We start from the raw sequence: 16,490 nt of genomic DNA on the forward strand, positions 1-16,490 counted from the left end.
GGAGTTAGAAGAAAAAGTAAGATCTGCAGGGTCGCCAAAGATATGGTTCGGCATTGGAATAGTGATCAGCCTCGTATGCTGCGGTTCCAAAAGTTTATAAGCTAGAAGTTTCAAATTCGGATGGTTAAGTTACTAGTAACCTCCTCTATTGATTCCCTAAATTATATTATTACGCCCCTATAATTTTTTAATTTTTTTAGCGTAAGCATCCAAGTGTAAATGAGTATTCCGGAGTCGGTAACGCCCGACAACAACGTTCTTACTTGTTTTTACTAGCTTACCAGGTGAACTTCGTACCGCCTAATAGTCATAGAATGTCGTGTTACCTTTTAGCTGAACAATGTTAATATAGATAACAAGTATGAAAGCTCTAGTCGAGACTGCTCACACTCACACACACACGTGCACACACGCACAGTCACATACTCAGGCGACTGCGCTTGGGATGCGCTGCAGTGTTGGCAATATTATGAGAATTTATTTATTGAATAATTTAATTTCTAGACGTACAATGAAACTTATAGAACGTTATCAGAGTGATCAAATGTATGTACATATATTCTGAGGCACAGGTCTCTAGTATTTAAAATACGGCTTTTAGAAATATGAGGTTGTGTATAGGGGTTGGGGGTATCTTTGAAAAAATCGAAATTGTATAAATGCATCTTAATATATATTTAAAATTTGGAGACTAGCTTCAAAGATGTGGGAGATATAATTTTATAACAGATCTTCGATAAGGTTTTTTATCGATAGAAAATATCGGAATGATTTATCGTTTTTTAGTGATAAACTCGATATCCGCGCGATATATACGGACAATTAAAAACAAAAATTGAAGTCTCTAGCTCATATCACTAACCATAGACCGGACACGTAGTGCAAAGCGTTTTGCACACTTATTTTCGAGCAGACCGTTCGTATTTGATCGGCTCCTCACTTTTTAGGCTTGTGCTACGAAAATATGGGAACATAAGCGCGCCTCTCCAATTCGAACTCAAAATCATTCAGACAATTCTAAGTTGAGGTAGGCAGCCAATGTTCACGTCCCATGTATACACATATGCACATAGTCATACAAATGCTTCTACAAGTGATATCCCATAATTGTTCGATTCAGATCCCATTCGTACACACAATCAAATGTATATACATACATACATAATACATACATATGTATATATGTGAGCACTTCACAAAATCAACCAAATTCATACAAATACTCATAATATATGTAGCAAGGGAGAGTGCTTGCGTGCACGCTCGTCGCGAAAGCATTTTCACTATCAGCATCAGCGCTTTCATACCCTTTCCACAAATAAAATCGAAAACACATATACATATTTTGTACGAGCTTGGCAAACGGTTTGAAGAGTTCGGTATACTCTTCACACAGAAGGGAAGGCATGGGTTCTTGCCGTGAAGAAATTTCAATTTTTGTAAACTGCTGCTTGTGCTCACATGCATACACACATATACACATTTAAGAGACCAGAGAGCATCGAGAGAGAGAGAGAGAGAGAGAGAGCAAGGGAAACATTTAGCAAAGAGGGATCTTTTGTTTAACAATCGACCATCTCGGTCGAGCGCATGAAGAGAAATGATTTTGTGTTCCCATATTTTCGTAGCACAAGCCTAAAAAGTGAGGAGCCGAGCAAATACGAACGGTCTGGGAACCAATGCTCGAAAATAAGTGTGCAAAACGCTTTGCACTACGTGTCCGGTCTATGTGTTGTCTGGTTAGTGCTCATATCTTCTGAGATCGACGCGTTCATACATATGGACAGACGGAAGAACAGACGGACGGACAGACAGACAGGAACAAATCGACTCAGCTCGTCGCCCTGATCAGCGCTTTCATGCCCTTTCCACAAATAAAATCGAAATCGAACATATACATACATATATTTACTTTGTGGGGTCTGCCACGCCTCCTTCTGCCTGTTACATAAATTTTAACAAAAACATAATATTCTGATTTGCCATTTTCAATGGGTTCAGGGTATAATAACATAAAAGTATTTTATTATGATGAATGATGATGAAAACATACACTCTGATTAATTTATCAATCGGATTCTCTTTCAAGCACCTTGTGGTAAACGACATTCTTCGTTGTCAGATGCAAGAACAAATAATGCGGATGGTTTGCTGATATGTGAGCATGCCACGTTCAATTGACCATGAGAAAAACAATTTCCTCATCTTTAAATGTTCCTTTGAGTATCGACACGTGAATCATATTGCTCCTCAGTTTTCTTATTACCAAACGCGCTCCATTGCACAGTTTTGGTTGGTTTAAATTTCTAAGCATGATAACTACCGAGCCAACCTTCAGTTGTAAATTGTGCTGTGGTAAGCCAGGCACATCGAAGGAGTACAAAATTTCAGTTGGATAATGTTTGGCTTTTTGTTCGTTTGTTACAAAGTTAACAGATTTTAATGAATACAGAGTACACTTAACCATTTGGTATTTTTATGGTTAACAATGATATCCGGAAATACTTTGTTGATAAGCTCATCTTTCGATGAGACGAAATTGCAAATATTTGGAGGAAATGAAATCAAACCGCTCGATTGGTCAACAGGAACACGGCCATTACCGATATTCAGCAATTGCTTCGAGAAATCATCAGATCGTTCAACAATGCAAGTCTCAGACAGTTGAAGTTTGAAGTTGATTTCGTCGGCAGCAGTAGATTCTGGAATTACAGGTAGTGCTTGTCGGAAATCGCCAGATAATACAATCATTGAACCACCAAAACATCTGGAGTCATTGCGCCGATCTTTTAATGTTCGGTCTAGTGCTTCCGATGCGGGTTCGTGCGCCATTGTGCATTCGTCCCTTATGATAATATATGATGTTACCAAAACTTTGGCCATCCGAAAAATTATATATTCAAATAATTTTAACGAGAAGTGAACCGTACGGCATCCGTTTAACAATGAGGCTTCTTTTTCAGAAGAAGCAATTGCTACCGGATTTAGGATCTTACACGTACAAAAAAAAAAAAAAAAAAAAAAAAAAAACGCCATTTCCATCATCATTTGCATTAATCAGTGTATCATAGACTTCCCTCTGCTTAGGATCCAACAGTGTTACATTCGTTTGAACTGATTGGATTAGTTCATGTGGATCATATTCACATTCCGATTCCCAGTAAATGCGTCATTCCTTCCGCGATCTGGCGCTGGCATTTCTAACCTAACTAACAGACTGCCGCATATGAGGTAACACATAGCAAGCCCTGGTTATGCATCTCCTGATGCGCCTTAAGATCGGGATTTCTTGAGCTGACACGAACTCGATATAAAATGTCTTCTGACATGTTATTTTTGTATTTGTTCCACAGGTCACAGGTCGACGCGAAGCATGTCCAAATAATGACTGTGCGTATGTGACTTGGAGATGTCGAAATAAGTGCTTCAGCTATTGTCGTGTCTCAATGAATATCGTTTTCAAACAAATTCAGCTCTTGACATGCTGCGCGAAATAATGGGCACACTATACCATTAACGTTTCGTAGTGATGATGGCAAAACGCATATATAAATGACCAGGAACTGCATCGCCTTGCTTCCGACGTTGAAATTTCTTCGATATAGCGTTTCAAGAGTAATAATGTGGCATTTCTGAGTAAAGCAACGTTCATGGCATCGGATCGTTTTCACCAATCGCAAAGAAACTGGTTAGTCTTGTCGCTGGAGGTACTTGGGCACATTGACCAGCATTCTACGCTGTGAATATACTCTCTGACCGTTCTCTAGATGCACCCCCAAATGTACAACAGTGGGAAAACGTTCGTGAATAGGGGAAGAGATATCATATCTAACAACTGAATAGCGCGTGATTTCATTGAACATTTTCTGTCTACCTCAACTTAGAATTGTCTGAACGATTTTGGGTTCGAATTGCAGAGGCGCGCTTATATTTAAGTAGCTGATTAAGTATAGTGACAAGTGCACTTGCCACTACTTTTATAGGTTTTTATATTTGCTTGCTCCTGTATACGAATGTATGTATATATAACAGCTGCAAGGAATCGACAATCGCATCCCATTTTGTATACTGAGCTTAATCAAGTACTACATATTTTGTTAAATACCTTCTGATAGGTAACCCACGATAATTGAAATGAGATCAGGTGATTAAATATTACCGCGAATTACTCGCCAGTCACTATTCTACACACATACTATTCACATACACACATATGTATAAATTACTCGCCGGTCGTTGTGCCGTCTATCCATGTGTATAAACGCGACAGTATCATTAAGATTGTACGTCTGGTTGAGTAAAAGAAGGCTACTCAGCCGAGCAGCAAAGAGCTGAATTGGGAGTATGAGTGCGAGTAGACTAGACATGTGGAGCAACGTTATTCCACGGCGCAAAATCTGTCTAGCAGGGCCCGGCCAACTTCGTATTCGCTCGGCTTGGTATTGGCTGGCTCGGGTAATGAAAGACAGCACGATGAAATCAGTGCGCTCTAAGCACGCAAACGAAATGGTCATGTATGCGCATTTTGTTTTTTGTCTTACTCTCCCTCTCTCTCTCTAACTCTCTCTCTCTCTCTCTCTCTCTCTCTCTGTGGGCTCTCAAATCATGAAGCTCAGCAGCGCACAAAAATTGAAATTTCTTCGCGACGGTCCCAGCCCTTTTCTTTTGAGTGAAGGGTATACCGAAATCTTAAAATCGTTTGCGACATTCATGCAAACAAAATGTTAGCGTTTCGATATATATTTATGGGAAGGGTATGAATGCGTTGATGCGCCTAAAGAATATGATCTCGCGACAGGCATGCACACACACACTTGTAGTCCCTTGCTACATGTATGAGCATTTGTGACCTGCGTGCATTACTCTTGCTGCTTGTAGCAATTTTAAAGCCCAGCAATTGCATTTGGTCGGTCTTACGGACTGTCATAACCACTTTACACAGATGTACTATGTATGAACATACATATATACATAAGTACATTTATATATTATTATTGCTAATCATGTTTATAAATGTGTTTATATCAGTAAATAATTATATATAATTAAAATTATTTCATACACATTTTCAACTGAAAAAATTATCGTAAAACCACTAACCAGAGAGCACATAGACCGGACACGTAGTGCAAAGTGTTTTGCACACTTATTTTCGAGAGTAATCTTCCAGTCAACTTCGTATTTGCTCGGCTCATCACTTTTAGGGGTCGGACCACAAAAATATATGAGAGCACAATCATTTCGCTTCATACGCTCGACCGTGATGGTCGATGGTTGAACAAAAGATCCCTCTATGCTCAATGTTTCCCTTGCTCTCTCTCTCTCTCTCTCGATGCTCTTTGCTCTCTCAAATGTGTATATATGTGTCACATGCATACACTCACTTGTAGAAGCATTTGTATGCCTATGTGATTTCATATGTGCGTGTGTGTATGGGCATGTGTGCTTGGGAGATGAACATTGGCTTGTACCTGCCTCAACTTAGAATGATGTGAACGATTTTGGGCTCGATTGAAGAGGCGCGCTTATATTTATGTTAGTAGCTTTATTGACTATCTAAAGCGACAAGTGCATGTGTGTAGTATACTGACTAGCGAGTAACTCGCGCTTATATTTAAGCACCTGATTTCATTTCAATGAATGCATTTTTTTTATATATGTAATACCTGATTGAGCTCATTAAGCTAATGGAAAGCAATCCCTTGCACCTGTTATTATATATACATGCATGCAAGTAAAAAAAACTTATAAGCTGTATTGACAAGTGCATATCAAGTATTACCCTGTTGTACCGTGCCGTGTGGTATATCCGCTCACGAGGCCGCACACTTCATTAACATTTGTAATAATTTTTTTTTTTTTTTTTAATTAATTTTTTTTTATATATACACTGCGCGTCATCAGGTTGCGCCCCCTTCACACTCATCTTCTTTTGCTTTTTTCTCTTTTCCTATTGCACGCAACTTCGTAGTTTTTGTTTTGAGATTGTTGTCAACATATGAGATGTCTCTCATAATAAAATCAAGCGCGAGAGAAGAACCGTTATATTTTATTTTCTATTCTTCTTTATTTTCGCAAAGAATGCGTGCACTTATTTTGCGTCATCAGATTAGCGCCCCCAAATGCAATTTTAGTTATCTTGCTTATTTTGCCAAGTACAGCCACCATATTTTTTGGGAAGCTCAAAGTATTCAATATCTTTAAATAAATGTACAGTATGGGTAAAAAAACAGTTTTATCTTTTGATGAAAAATCAAAGATTGAGGCATACTTTGATTCTGGATTATACTTCCATAAAATTGCTGAAAAAACAGGAAGACACAGAAAAACAATTGACAATTTTCTTAAAAATAAGGAAAACTATGGAAAAAACTATAAAGGCGGCAATAATCACAAGCAGATAGAAGAGCAATAGTTCGGGAAGCTTCGAATTCCCATGACTCAACCACTAAGATTAGGGAAAAAACCGGTGTTAAGGCGAGCTTATCAACGGTCCAAAGAGTAATTAAGAAAGCTAATAACATAAAGAGACTGAAATTAAAAAAAAAACACCACTCAATATGCTGAGAAAAGAAATGCGCATTAGTTTTGCCAGAGCGCACATGACGTGGTCTACCCAATGGCAGTATGTTGTTTTTTCAGATGAAAAAAAATTTAATTTGGAAGGACCTGATGGCTATAATTATTATTTCCATGACCTACGCAAAGAAGAACATCAGTTGGACCGGTTACACAGCCGGGTGGGGGGGGTTATGGTCTGGGGAGCAATATCTTTTTACGGCACATGCAAGCTTAAATTTTTGACATCGCGTATGAACGCTCAGGACTATAACATCGTTTTAAAAACTGCTTTTCCACATTTCCAAAACATTTTTCAAAACATGCAGTGGACTTTCCAGCACTATAATGCCCCAATTCACACCGCCCGATCCGTGAAGTCTTGGATCCAGGGCCAAAAAGTTGATCTCATGGAGTGGCCACCATACTCACCCGACCTTAATATCATCGAAAACGTCTGGGGATGGTTGGTCAGGAAAGTATATGAGTCCGGAAGGCAATATAGTACAAGGACAGAGTTAATCACAGGTATTGAACACGCTTGGTCAACCATATCCTTGAATTATATTGAACAACTTTATAATTCCATTCCTAATCGAATTTTTGAAGTAATTTTAAACAATGGCGGCACTACGCACTACTAATATTACTTAAAAATAACAATAGCTTAAAATACCGGTGTTATTTTTGGTCATTAGCTTAAATAAATTGAATTTAATGCAGGGGGCGCTAATCTGATGACCAAATTTTTTTTACATATTTTTTGTACATTTTACAAAAAAAATTATTAAAAAATAATCCTTATTGTTACAGTAGCCATTCTTTTGTATATTTTAAAGAGAAATAAATGGAGTATAATATAAAAAAATTTCAAAGATGGAGCTCTGATGGTTTAGATTTGATTTAGCTTTGAGGTTGAGTGTAAAGGGGGTTGCTCTCCTGATGACGCGCAGTGTATGTATATTTTATATATATATATATATATGTAGGATTTATATATATGTAGGATTTATTATTTATTGAGCAGATTAAAAGTCAATTTGACGATTTCCTCTTAATTATAACTATGGCGAGTTTCACAATAAATGTCTACAATTTATTTCATTTAGTATTTGGATTAGTTTCAGTTACACTCGTATATATTTAAAGTAATTGAACGCATAACGCGATCTTTATGTGCGATTTCGATCATTTCATGTGACCTCTATTTGACTTTCACGACTTCAGTTCTTCATTATCTAAGTCCGCTGCGCAACTGCTCTAGTTGATCACTTTCTTACGACTCTCTTTCTTAGCGATGGCTCATCAAACTCTAAGCTTGCTTTAATTCCAAATTACTCTCTTTCTTAGCGATGGCTCATCTAACTCTAAGCTTGCTTTAACTCCGAATTACTCTCTGGTGCATCTGCCAGGGATGCTGCAACTTTTGAGAATCCCACATTCGGCCCTCCTGACAAGTCCTTCGACCCGAAGGAATCCCACATTTTCATATATTCTGCTACTGTTGTCGTCCTATGTGGTCCTTCTCCGATTCCTACCTTTTCCACCTCATATCTGCCGTGATCCTTCTTTCCTAATATTTTATACGGTCCTAAATATTTTCCTTTTAGTTTTAAACCAGTACCATATTGGGTACGTCTTATAGCTACCAAATCATTGATATCGTACTGAGTTTCTGCCTTCCTCCTCAGATTGTAAGTTCGTTTGTTTTCTCCCTGTAACTCTCGTATATTTTCTCTGGCTCGTTCCCGCACCTTAGATCGTTCAATATTCAACTCATCGATCAAACTTTCATCAATTAATTTCCTCAACTCAAAATCGTCGGGCAAACGCATTTCTAAGCCTGTTAGAATTCTAAAAGGAGACACTTTAGTACTCCTTGGTGCGGTGTTATTGATTATTTGCTGAACCCTCCCAAGATGCTTGTACCAGCCTGCCGGGCAATCGTGACTTAGCTTGGAAAGCATTGGTACGACTATCTTATTCATTCTCTCTACCTGACCATTTCCACGAGGTACACCAGTAGTAATCTGCAAGTGCGTAATGCTTTGGTTCTGACAATAATCTTTAAAGATGTGCGAGGTATACGCCGCTCCTCTATCTGACACTATTCGCTCGGGGTTTCCTAACACCGAAGCTTGCCTTTCTAAACATGAAATAACTTCCTCGACACCTGTACTGCGAGTTGGGTATAGCCAAACAAATTTTGAGAAACCAAAATGTGATTATAACGTTTATTAGTCGACTCCATTGGCCCCACGTGATCGATATGATAGGTACACAATGGTCTATCACCTTTATCAATCGAGGACAAAAACCCCTCTCTCTTTCCACTCTTGGCATTTATGATTATGCACTCTATACAGTTTCCAACAACGCTGACTATCTTTTCTTTCAATTTCGGAATGAAATAGTCTCTTTCGACTAGATCCTGAGTCTTTGCGGATGAAAAATGTCCCTGCTTATGAGCGATCTGAATGATCTCGACTTCCATCTATGACGGAACAACAATTAATCTGCGGTTCGGATCTTTAAACAATATTCCATTCTCTATATTAAAATCTTCAAAACTTCTCTCTTCCACAATGCTCCTTATGATCTTAATCCACTCATCTCTCAGTTGTGCTTCTTTTAAACGATGCAATAAACTATCACTCAACATGTAACATGATACGCGACTCAATGCATCAACGTGACGCATTTTTGTTCCGGAACGATGCTAAATGCTATAATCAAAATCTTGTAAATACATTGCCCACCTGGCTTCAATGTCATTGTGAATGCATTGCAATCTGTTACAATTTTGAGCTTAATGCCTAGCACATACACACGCCACTTCCTCAAAGCACACATGACGGCTAAAACTTCTAGTTCATAAGAGTCATACTTTTCTTCAGCTTCACTAGTCTTCCGGCTCATGTACTGAACGGGATGAAACAAACAATCTTCGGGGTCTCTTTGTAATAATACTCCCCCATATCCATACTTGCTTGCATCTGTATGAATCTCAGTTTCAAACTTACACAGTTTCAACACTGGTCCGTTTTACAACGCTGCCTTTAATTGCTCAAATGCGACATGCTCTGACTCTTTAAATTTAAACACTACATCGTTTCTCAATAGATCCGTTAGCGGTTTTCTATTAATGCATACCCTTCGACGAATTTTCTAAAATAAGAAGTGAGCCCTAAAAATCGCTGAATAGCCTTCCTATTTTGTGGCACTGGGAAAGTCGATACAGCTTGTGTCTTCTCCTTACTTGGACTTATTGTACCCTTTTGTATAATATATCCTAAAAAATTTACTCTTTCTTGTAATAGCTGAAATTTCGACCAATTTATACGTAAACCGCTTTTCTCTGCAACACTCAATACTTTCTTGAGCTTCATCACGCCTTCATCCAAACTAACGCTCGGAATGATGACGTCATCCATGTAAACGACGACCTCGTTATTCTTGGTTAGTTCACTCATAACTGACATTATAAACCTTGTAAAAACTTCTGGGGAATTCGAAATTCCAAAAGGTACATATAGGAATTCATACTGCCCCTTCTGAGTAACAAACGAAGTGTATTTCTGCGAACTTGGTTCAACTGGAACATGGAAAAATCCATTGATCAAGTCCAATGTAGTGAATACCGACGCTTCTTGCAACTTATCTATCACCCATTCCATATTCGGCATTAGAAATTATCACGGATCACTTTCTCATTCAGTTTCCGGTAATCGCAGCATAAGCGCTTTTTACCATTCTTCTTGGAAACTAGCACAATTGGAGAAGCATATTCTGAAACACTAGGCTTAATAATTTCCTCCGCTAGCCACTCCTTTATTTGTTTATCTACGATCTCCTGATCGCAGTCGGCTATTCGTCTCGGATGTTGATACACTGGCAAATCATCGGTTAACAAAATTTTCATCTTAATCGGGGAACTTGGATTTTTGATCTCACTTCTTCTTGTTGCGATTCAGTCAAGTGTGGCAACTCTAGATCCACTGCTCCAACATCCTGATCTAAACTGAGCATGCACATGTTTTTAAACTCCCTTAGCACTGCTGAGCAAGAACTACTTTCAACTTCCTTTTCAGCGGATACTTGATTAACTTTAGATTTTAATATGGTTCCACCCTCAGTCACTACTAAATCGACACAACTTAGGATTGTTCGGCCAAGAATGGCCTCGAAGACGATATCTTCATCTGGTACAAAATAAAATTCGATATTTATCTTTATATCGTCTATCCTCACTTCTACTATGAAGCTTCCAAATGTCAGAATCTGACCATCACCTATACCATTCAAAGATTTACCAGGGCCCGACAATTTTCTTATTCCTAATTTTCGATATACGCGCTTTTGCATGAGACACAGATCTGCTCCAGTATCGACTAAGCCTTTCCAAATCACTGCACCACAAACTATATTCTTCAGTTCTAATCCGGAAGGCGTAAATGTACTCGACATCTTTTTGATTAAATTGCCTTCGTTCACGAGATTTGCTGATTTCATTGGTTCGTTTACGATTTCACCTTTGCACTGCGCTGCACGGTGTCCTGGCTTACCGCATTTAAAACAACAAAATTCTTTCTTGACACAATTTTTCAAGGTATGCGAGTCAGCTCCGCATATAAAACATTTTACAGCTTTTTTATCTGAAGAGTCTCTTCTGATTGCATTACTTCTTGTAACGAAAGTATTCGATGTTGCATTACACAGCCTCTGATAACTCTCTATCTGTACTTTTAACTGTTTAATCGATCGAGCTTGGTACAAAAGTGTCTTATTTATCCTAAAATCTGGTATCCCTTCAACAAAATACTCGATCAAGCTCTCTTCATCTAGATCGATATTCCTAGCTATCTCCATCAATGCATACAAATATTCCTGAAGTGTCTCCCCTTTCTTCAGCTGCCTCTTTCTCAACTTTCTGTGAATTTCTGCCGATGTCACTTTTATCTCAAATTTGCTTATCAATGTTGTTTTCAGTTTTTCCCAGTTATTGATACCTCTCTGACTGCGAATAAACGACTTAGCAGGACCTTCAAGTAATTGCTTTGCGTACACGAACAACTGTAACTCTGACCACTGAACTGTAACTGCACACTCTTCAACTTCTGAAATCCACTGTTCTACATCCATTGAACTCGAGCCATCAAACTTATTTACACTATCTTCGACATCTTTAAGTGTAAACCACGATCTGCTTTGCTCAAAATTACGCGCCAATGGACTTGCATTCACTGCTTCATCCTCTGAGTCCTCCTCCTCCGCTCCCAAGCCATAATATTCCAATAGCCTGTTCTGCAATTCAACCTTTCGTCCAGCCGTACTCAATTGTAATTCTTCTAACTTGCCTCGTAATTGGCTAATAACAAGCCCTAGGATCTCGTTTCGTTCCATATCACAATTATTTATTAGTTTACTTAACTATAAATTTGGCACTTGTTTGCTCTCGGTTTCTAAATTATTCAGCAGCCCAATCAGCTGTGAATTTGCATATCGAGTAACAACTACTATGTTATGTTAGCTGATGCTAGATTAACAGATTATGTTATGTTACTTAACACATAACTTTGCTTGCTTACAATTGCTCGCTGCTATGACTTAGATTTTCTACTTAAACTGCACAATTTACTGATACACTTCTAACTTTACTAAGACTCCCTCGACGCACTTCGCCCTCACGCACGGCCACCTTGCTTGCGTTGCTGATCGGTTGCGTCCAGTTCCTGATGGTCCGCCTGCGATTCCAACGATGAATCTCAGCGCAAACTTCGGTATCAATCGTAGCGCACAGCCACCCGACTTGCGTTCTCGATCGACTACGTCCCACGACGAATCTCACCGACAAGTTAGTGTAGCTAATCGTAGCGCACAGCCACCTTGCTTGCGTTCTTGATTAACTTTGTTTCTTTACGCACCAGCTCATCCGCCTGCGTATCAGCAAAATTTGACCTCGACCGACTTCTTCGACGTCTCTGCATGCACTCTTTCTTCTTTGTCTCTTTTCTGCTTGCGCGATTCGCTTTAGCATAAAAGTGAATTGTAAAGCAACTTAAAAAATGTCACTGAGCGTATCTTCTGTACCGCTCATACTTTTGTGATAATTGTTCACTTCGCGATTTCTGCAATTTTGCCTTGCGCGGTTCAATTAATTTAATTGTTCGAGGTGTAACTTGGACCAAATCCCGGATGAGCCCCCAATTTGTAGGATTTATTATTTATTGAGCAGATTAAAAGTCAATTTGACGATTTCCTCTTAATTATAACTATGGCGAGTTTCACAATAAATGTCTACAATTTATTTCATTTAGTATTTGGATTAGTTTCAGTTACACTCGTATATATTTAAAGTAATTGAACGCATAACGCGATCTTTATGTGCGATTTCGATCATTTCATGTGACCTCTATTTGACTTTCACGACTTCAGTTCTTTATTATCTAAGTCCGCTGTGCAACTGCTCTAGTTGACGACTTTCTTACGACTCTCTTTCTTAGCGATGGCTCATCTAACTCTAAGCTTGCTTTAATTCCAAATTACTCTCTTTCTTAGCGATGGCTCATCTAACTCTAAGCTTGCTTTAACTCCGAATTACTCTCTGGTGCATCTGCCAGGGATGCTGCAACTTTTGAGAATCCCATATATATATATATATATATATATATATATATATATATATGTGAGGCGGTTCAGCGAGCCGCCTTACACCCCCCCCCCCCCCCCCTTACTTCCTAGAGCGAGGGTCACGCTCCCCGAGGGTGTGACCGTCACGTTGACCGTGGCGCCTTCGGTGCGAACACGGAAACGCACCCTTCTGCGCGGTAGCTTCCGCATCCCTAGCTCCCACTGTACCGCTCGGATGGTCTGTTTATCCACTGAGGCCCTCGGTGGCCGGATCTTCCAGCCGGGTGGGATGACCGGCGCTGGGTCGAATGGAGGGGGGCTCTCCCCCATAAGGATCTCGAATAAATTCGGCTCCCAGCCGTCCAAGATATCGGCCATGTCGGCCAGCAGTTTGGTCTCATCCTCCTCCGGCTCTAGCGCGGCGCTCGGTTCCTCTAACGGTTCGTACGCGCCCTGTTCTAGGCCATCGGCTCGCCGTCCTCCCTCAGGGGAACCCCGATCCGGCACAGAAAAAGTCGTTTGCCGTCCTTCTCCCGATTGCCGCAGCCTTTCCGCCACGCTCGCCAAATCGACTCTCGGGATTTTTTTGACTGGGCTCTTCGGCGAACTTCGCCGGCGACGGCGTCGGAGGTGGGTGCTCGATCCGCTTTCCTCATAGCTGGTCACCGAGTGAAGATGTGCGGCTCGCGCCTTCTCCTTCTCGCCTCGCCGCGTCCACAATGATGGGGATCGTCGCCTCTCGTCCCACGCCGTGGTCTCCGGGTAGAGGGGTGCGACGAAGGGACTGCGCTTCCGGCCGTCACCATGTCCCCGCGACGGGGATTGGTCCTCCAATGACTCCGCTTCCCACTGTCTCCTCTCTTTCTCCGGCGACTGGACCTTGCGCATCTCCTCTTTCTCGTCTTCGCTCTGGTGGGCGGCACAATCCTCCGGCCCTGATATCGCTGGCGGCGGCGGGAGGGACTGTGGTTCCTCCACGTATGGCGGCGCCCCTCGCGACTGGGGTATCTCCACGTAGATGGTGGTGAACTCCACCTTCATCAACATAACACACCCATCGAGCCTCTCGGCGATGTTGATCGAGGATCGATAGAATGTGTGTTTGAATTTGGGTGGGGGTCGCTCCTCGCGAGACCTGTAATACTCCTGGCCCGTCCTCGGATCGCCTCGCCTTTGGTACTCCGTAACCGGGAATGGCTCGGTGTCAGCGTCGCTAACATCTTCGACGCGGGCCACCTCTTCTTCCTCCCTCTCGTCCTCGCTGCTGGTGCTGATGACGTCGTCCTTCATTGTTGTTGCATCTGAAAACTCAAGCATTAAGTTATACGCCTTTTAGGATATTGCCTCCCAAAGCTACTGGTTAGTATCAAAACTTTTCCGAGTTACTACGGGGGGGTTTGGATAACAGGTTTGAGGTGGGGAAAAGGTGTGGTTAGACTGAGGTGTGTTGCCGTCAGTGATCAGGAACATCGATGGTCCCACGGCTTTCATCCCGCTCTTCTTCGCTCTCGTCACCGTCGTGACGGATGAGCTTGAGCTGGGAGATGTTAGCTACCCTTCTTTTTCGTTCGCCGCGTTTGGCGAGGCGCACGATGTTGGGAGAGACAAAGCTAACGATCCTGAACGAACCGTCATACTTCGGTGCCAGTTTCGCCGCGAAGCCATCTGCCGCGTTGGACAACGGATGCTGCCTCAACAGGACTGACGAACCTAGCATCGGCCTCCATTCGCGTCTACGCAGGTTATAATAGCGCCCTTGATCACTCGAGGCCCGCTGCAGGTTATTGCGGGCGATTGCGAACACTTCCCTCATCCTGTCTCTCTTGGCGTCTGGGTGAAGCCCCACCGTCGCCGATCCGGGTGTAACTTCATCATACAGGGCCGGCAGGCGTGGCTCTCGCCCTATCATCAGGAACGCCGGGCTGAACCCCGTAGAGTCCGCCACGCTAGAATTGACAGCCAGAGTTATTTCCGGCAGTAACTCATCCCATGAGCTCTGGTGACCCTGGACGTATTGTGCTATCATCGTTTTTATCGTACGATTAGCCCTCTCCGTCGGATTCTCCTGCGGCGAGTAAGGCGCTGTATGTTGGAGTGTCACCCCCAGGGACTCCATAAACGCCTTGAAGCTCCTGCTCGTAAATTGAACGTCGTTGTCGCAGACGAATGCCCTGGGTACTCCAAATCTGCTGAGTATCCGTTCCCGGAACGCCAACTGCAGCTGCGCGGTAGTAGCCTTCCTCAACGGCACTAGCTCCACCCACTTAGCGAAAGCGTTGTGGAACACCAACAACATTGTGTTCCCACGCTTGGATCGAGGCAAAGGTCCCACGAAATCTGCGCATTGGACTGCCATTGGCTCCGCTTCTTGCCTGGTCAGCATCTGCCGGCTGGCTTTTGTTGTACGCCCTTGAATTTCTGGCACGTCTCGCAGCGCTTCACGTACCGAGCGGCATCTCGCGACAGACCTGGCCAATAGTATCGCTGTGCTAATCTTGTCGCAGTCTTCCTCACCCCTTGGTGTCCCGCCGTGGGGACGTCGTGGCACTCCTGGAGTACCCGGTTCCTTTGGCCTTCCGGGACGCATAACTTCCAGGGGATGTAATCCTCGTCGTCCGTCCGATGTCCCAGGTTGCGGTACAAGTACCCATTCTCCTCTCCACGTAGTCTCTAAACTTCTCCGGCTCTCTAGCGATGCTCTCACGCATCCTTGCTACCCATTTACAAGGGGGGTAGGCCTCCACCGCTTGTTGGCAGCTTTCCGAGGGTTGCGTTTAGGCTTCCCTGGCGATAACGGACGTCGAACTGGAATTGCTGTAGTTCCAACGCCCATCGGGCGATCCTGCCCGTGGGGCTCTCTATCGAGTTTAGCCATTTCAACGCCAGGTGGTCTGTGACCACGTCAAACCTATAGGCTTCTAGATAGCAATGCATCTTCCTGATTGCTCAAACGATCGCGAGGTACTCTTTCTCCGAATAGTTCGGCCGAATAGTTCACCTCCGTTTTCGTCAGTCTTCGGCTGGCGTAAGCTATGACTCGTTCCTGACCCTCGATTTCCTGAGTTAGCACCGCGCCCAGGCCGCAGTCGCTGGCGTCGGTTTGCAGCACAAATTTTTCCGAGAAGTCGGGGCATGCCAAGACTGGTGCTGTCGTCAGACTCCTCTTTAGCTCCTGCAGCGCATCTTCTTGCTCCTTGGTCCAGACTCACTTCTGCGCTTTCTTGAGCAGCTTGGTCATTGGTTGGACCAATGAAGCGAAGCTCGGCACAAACCGCCTGTACCAAGACGCCATTCCCAGACAT

The 16,490-nt window shown here is 42.4% G+C and overlaps 1 protein-coding gene and 1 long non-coding RNA gene across 2 annotated transcripts; both read right to left on the reverse strand.

Annotated features, from left to right (window-relative positions):
• Nucleotides 1-4,555: 4,555 nt before the first annotated feature.
• Nucleotides 4,556-5,087, reverse strand: LOC149092017 (uncharacterized). The gene is made up of 2 exons (XR_016196484.1): nt 4,918-5,087; nt 4,556-4,850 (listed from the first exon to the last, which is right to left on the reverse strand). It is a non-coding gene; the product is annotated as an uncharacterized LOC149092017 (long non-coding RNA).
• Nucleotides 5,088-13,227: 8,140 nt separating this feature from the next.
• LOC149092018 (uncharacterized) lies at nt 13,228-15,952 on the reverse strand. The gene is made up of 2 exons (XM_089258025.1): nt 14,991-15,952; nt 13,228-14,898 (listed from the first exon to the last, which is right to left on the reverse strand). The coding sequence occupies exon 2, from the start codon at nt 14,503-14,505 to the stop codon at nt 13,267-13,269; it is 1,239 nt and encodes a 412-aa protein (XP_089114151.1). The 5' UTR covers nt 14,506-14,898; nt 14,991-15,952; the 3' UTR covers nt 13,228-13,266.
• Between the last annotated feature and the right edge of the window lie 538 nt (nt 15,953-16,490).

Source organism: Drosophila navojoa, chromosome 3, assembly GCF_054131105.1.
Source record: "Drosophila navojoa isolate 15081-1374.11 chromosome 3, UAZ_NAV_1.0, whole genome shotgun sequence".
Taxonomy (NCBI): domain Eukaryota; kingdom Metazoa; phylum Arthropoda; class Insecta; order Diptera; family Drosophilidae; genus Drosophila; species Drosophila navojoa.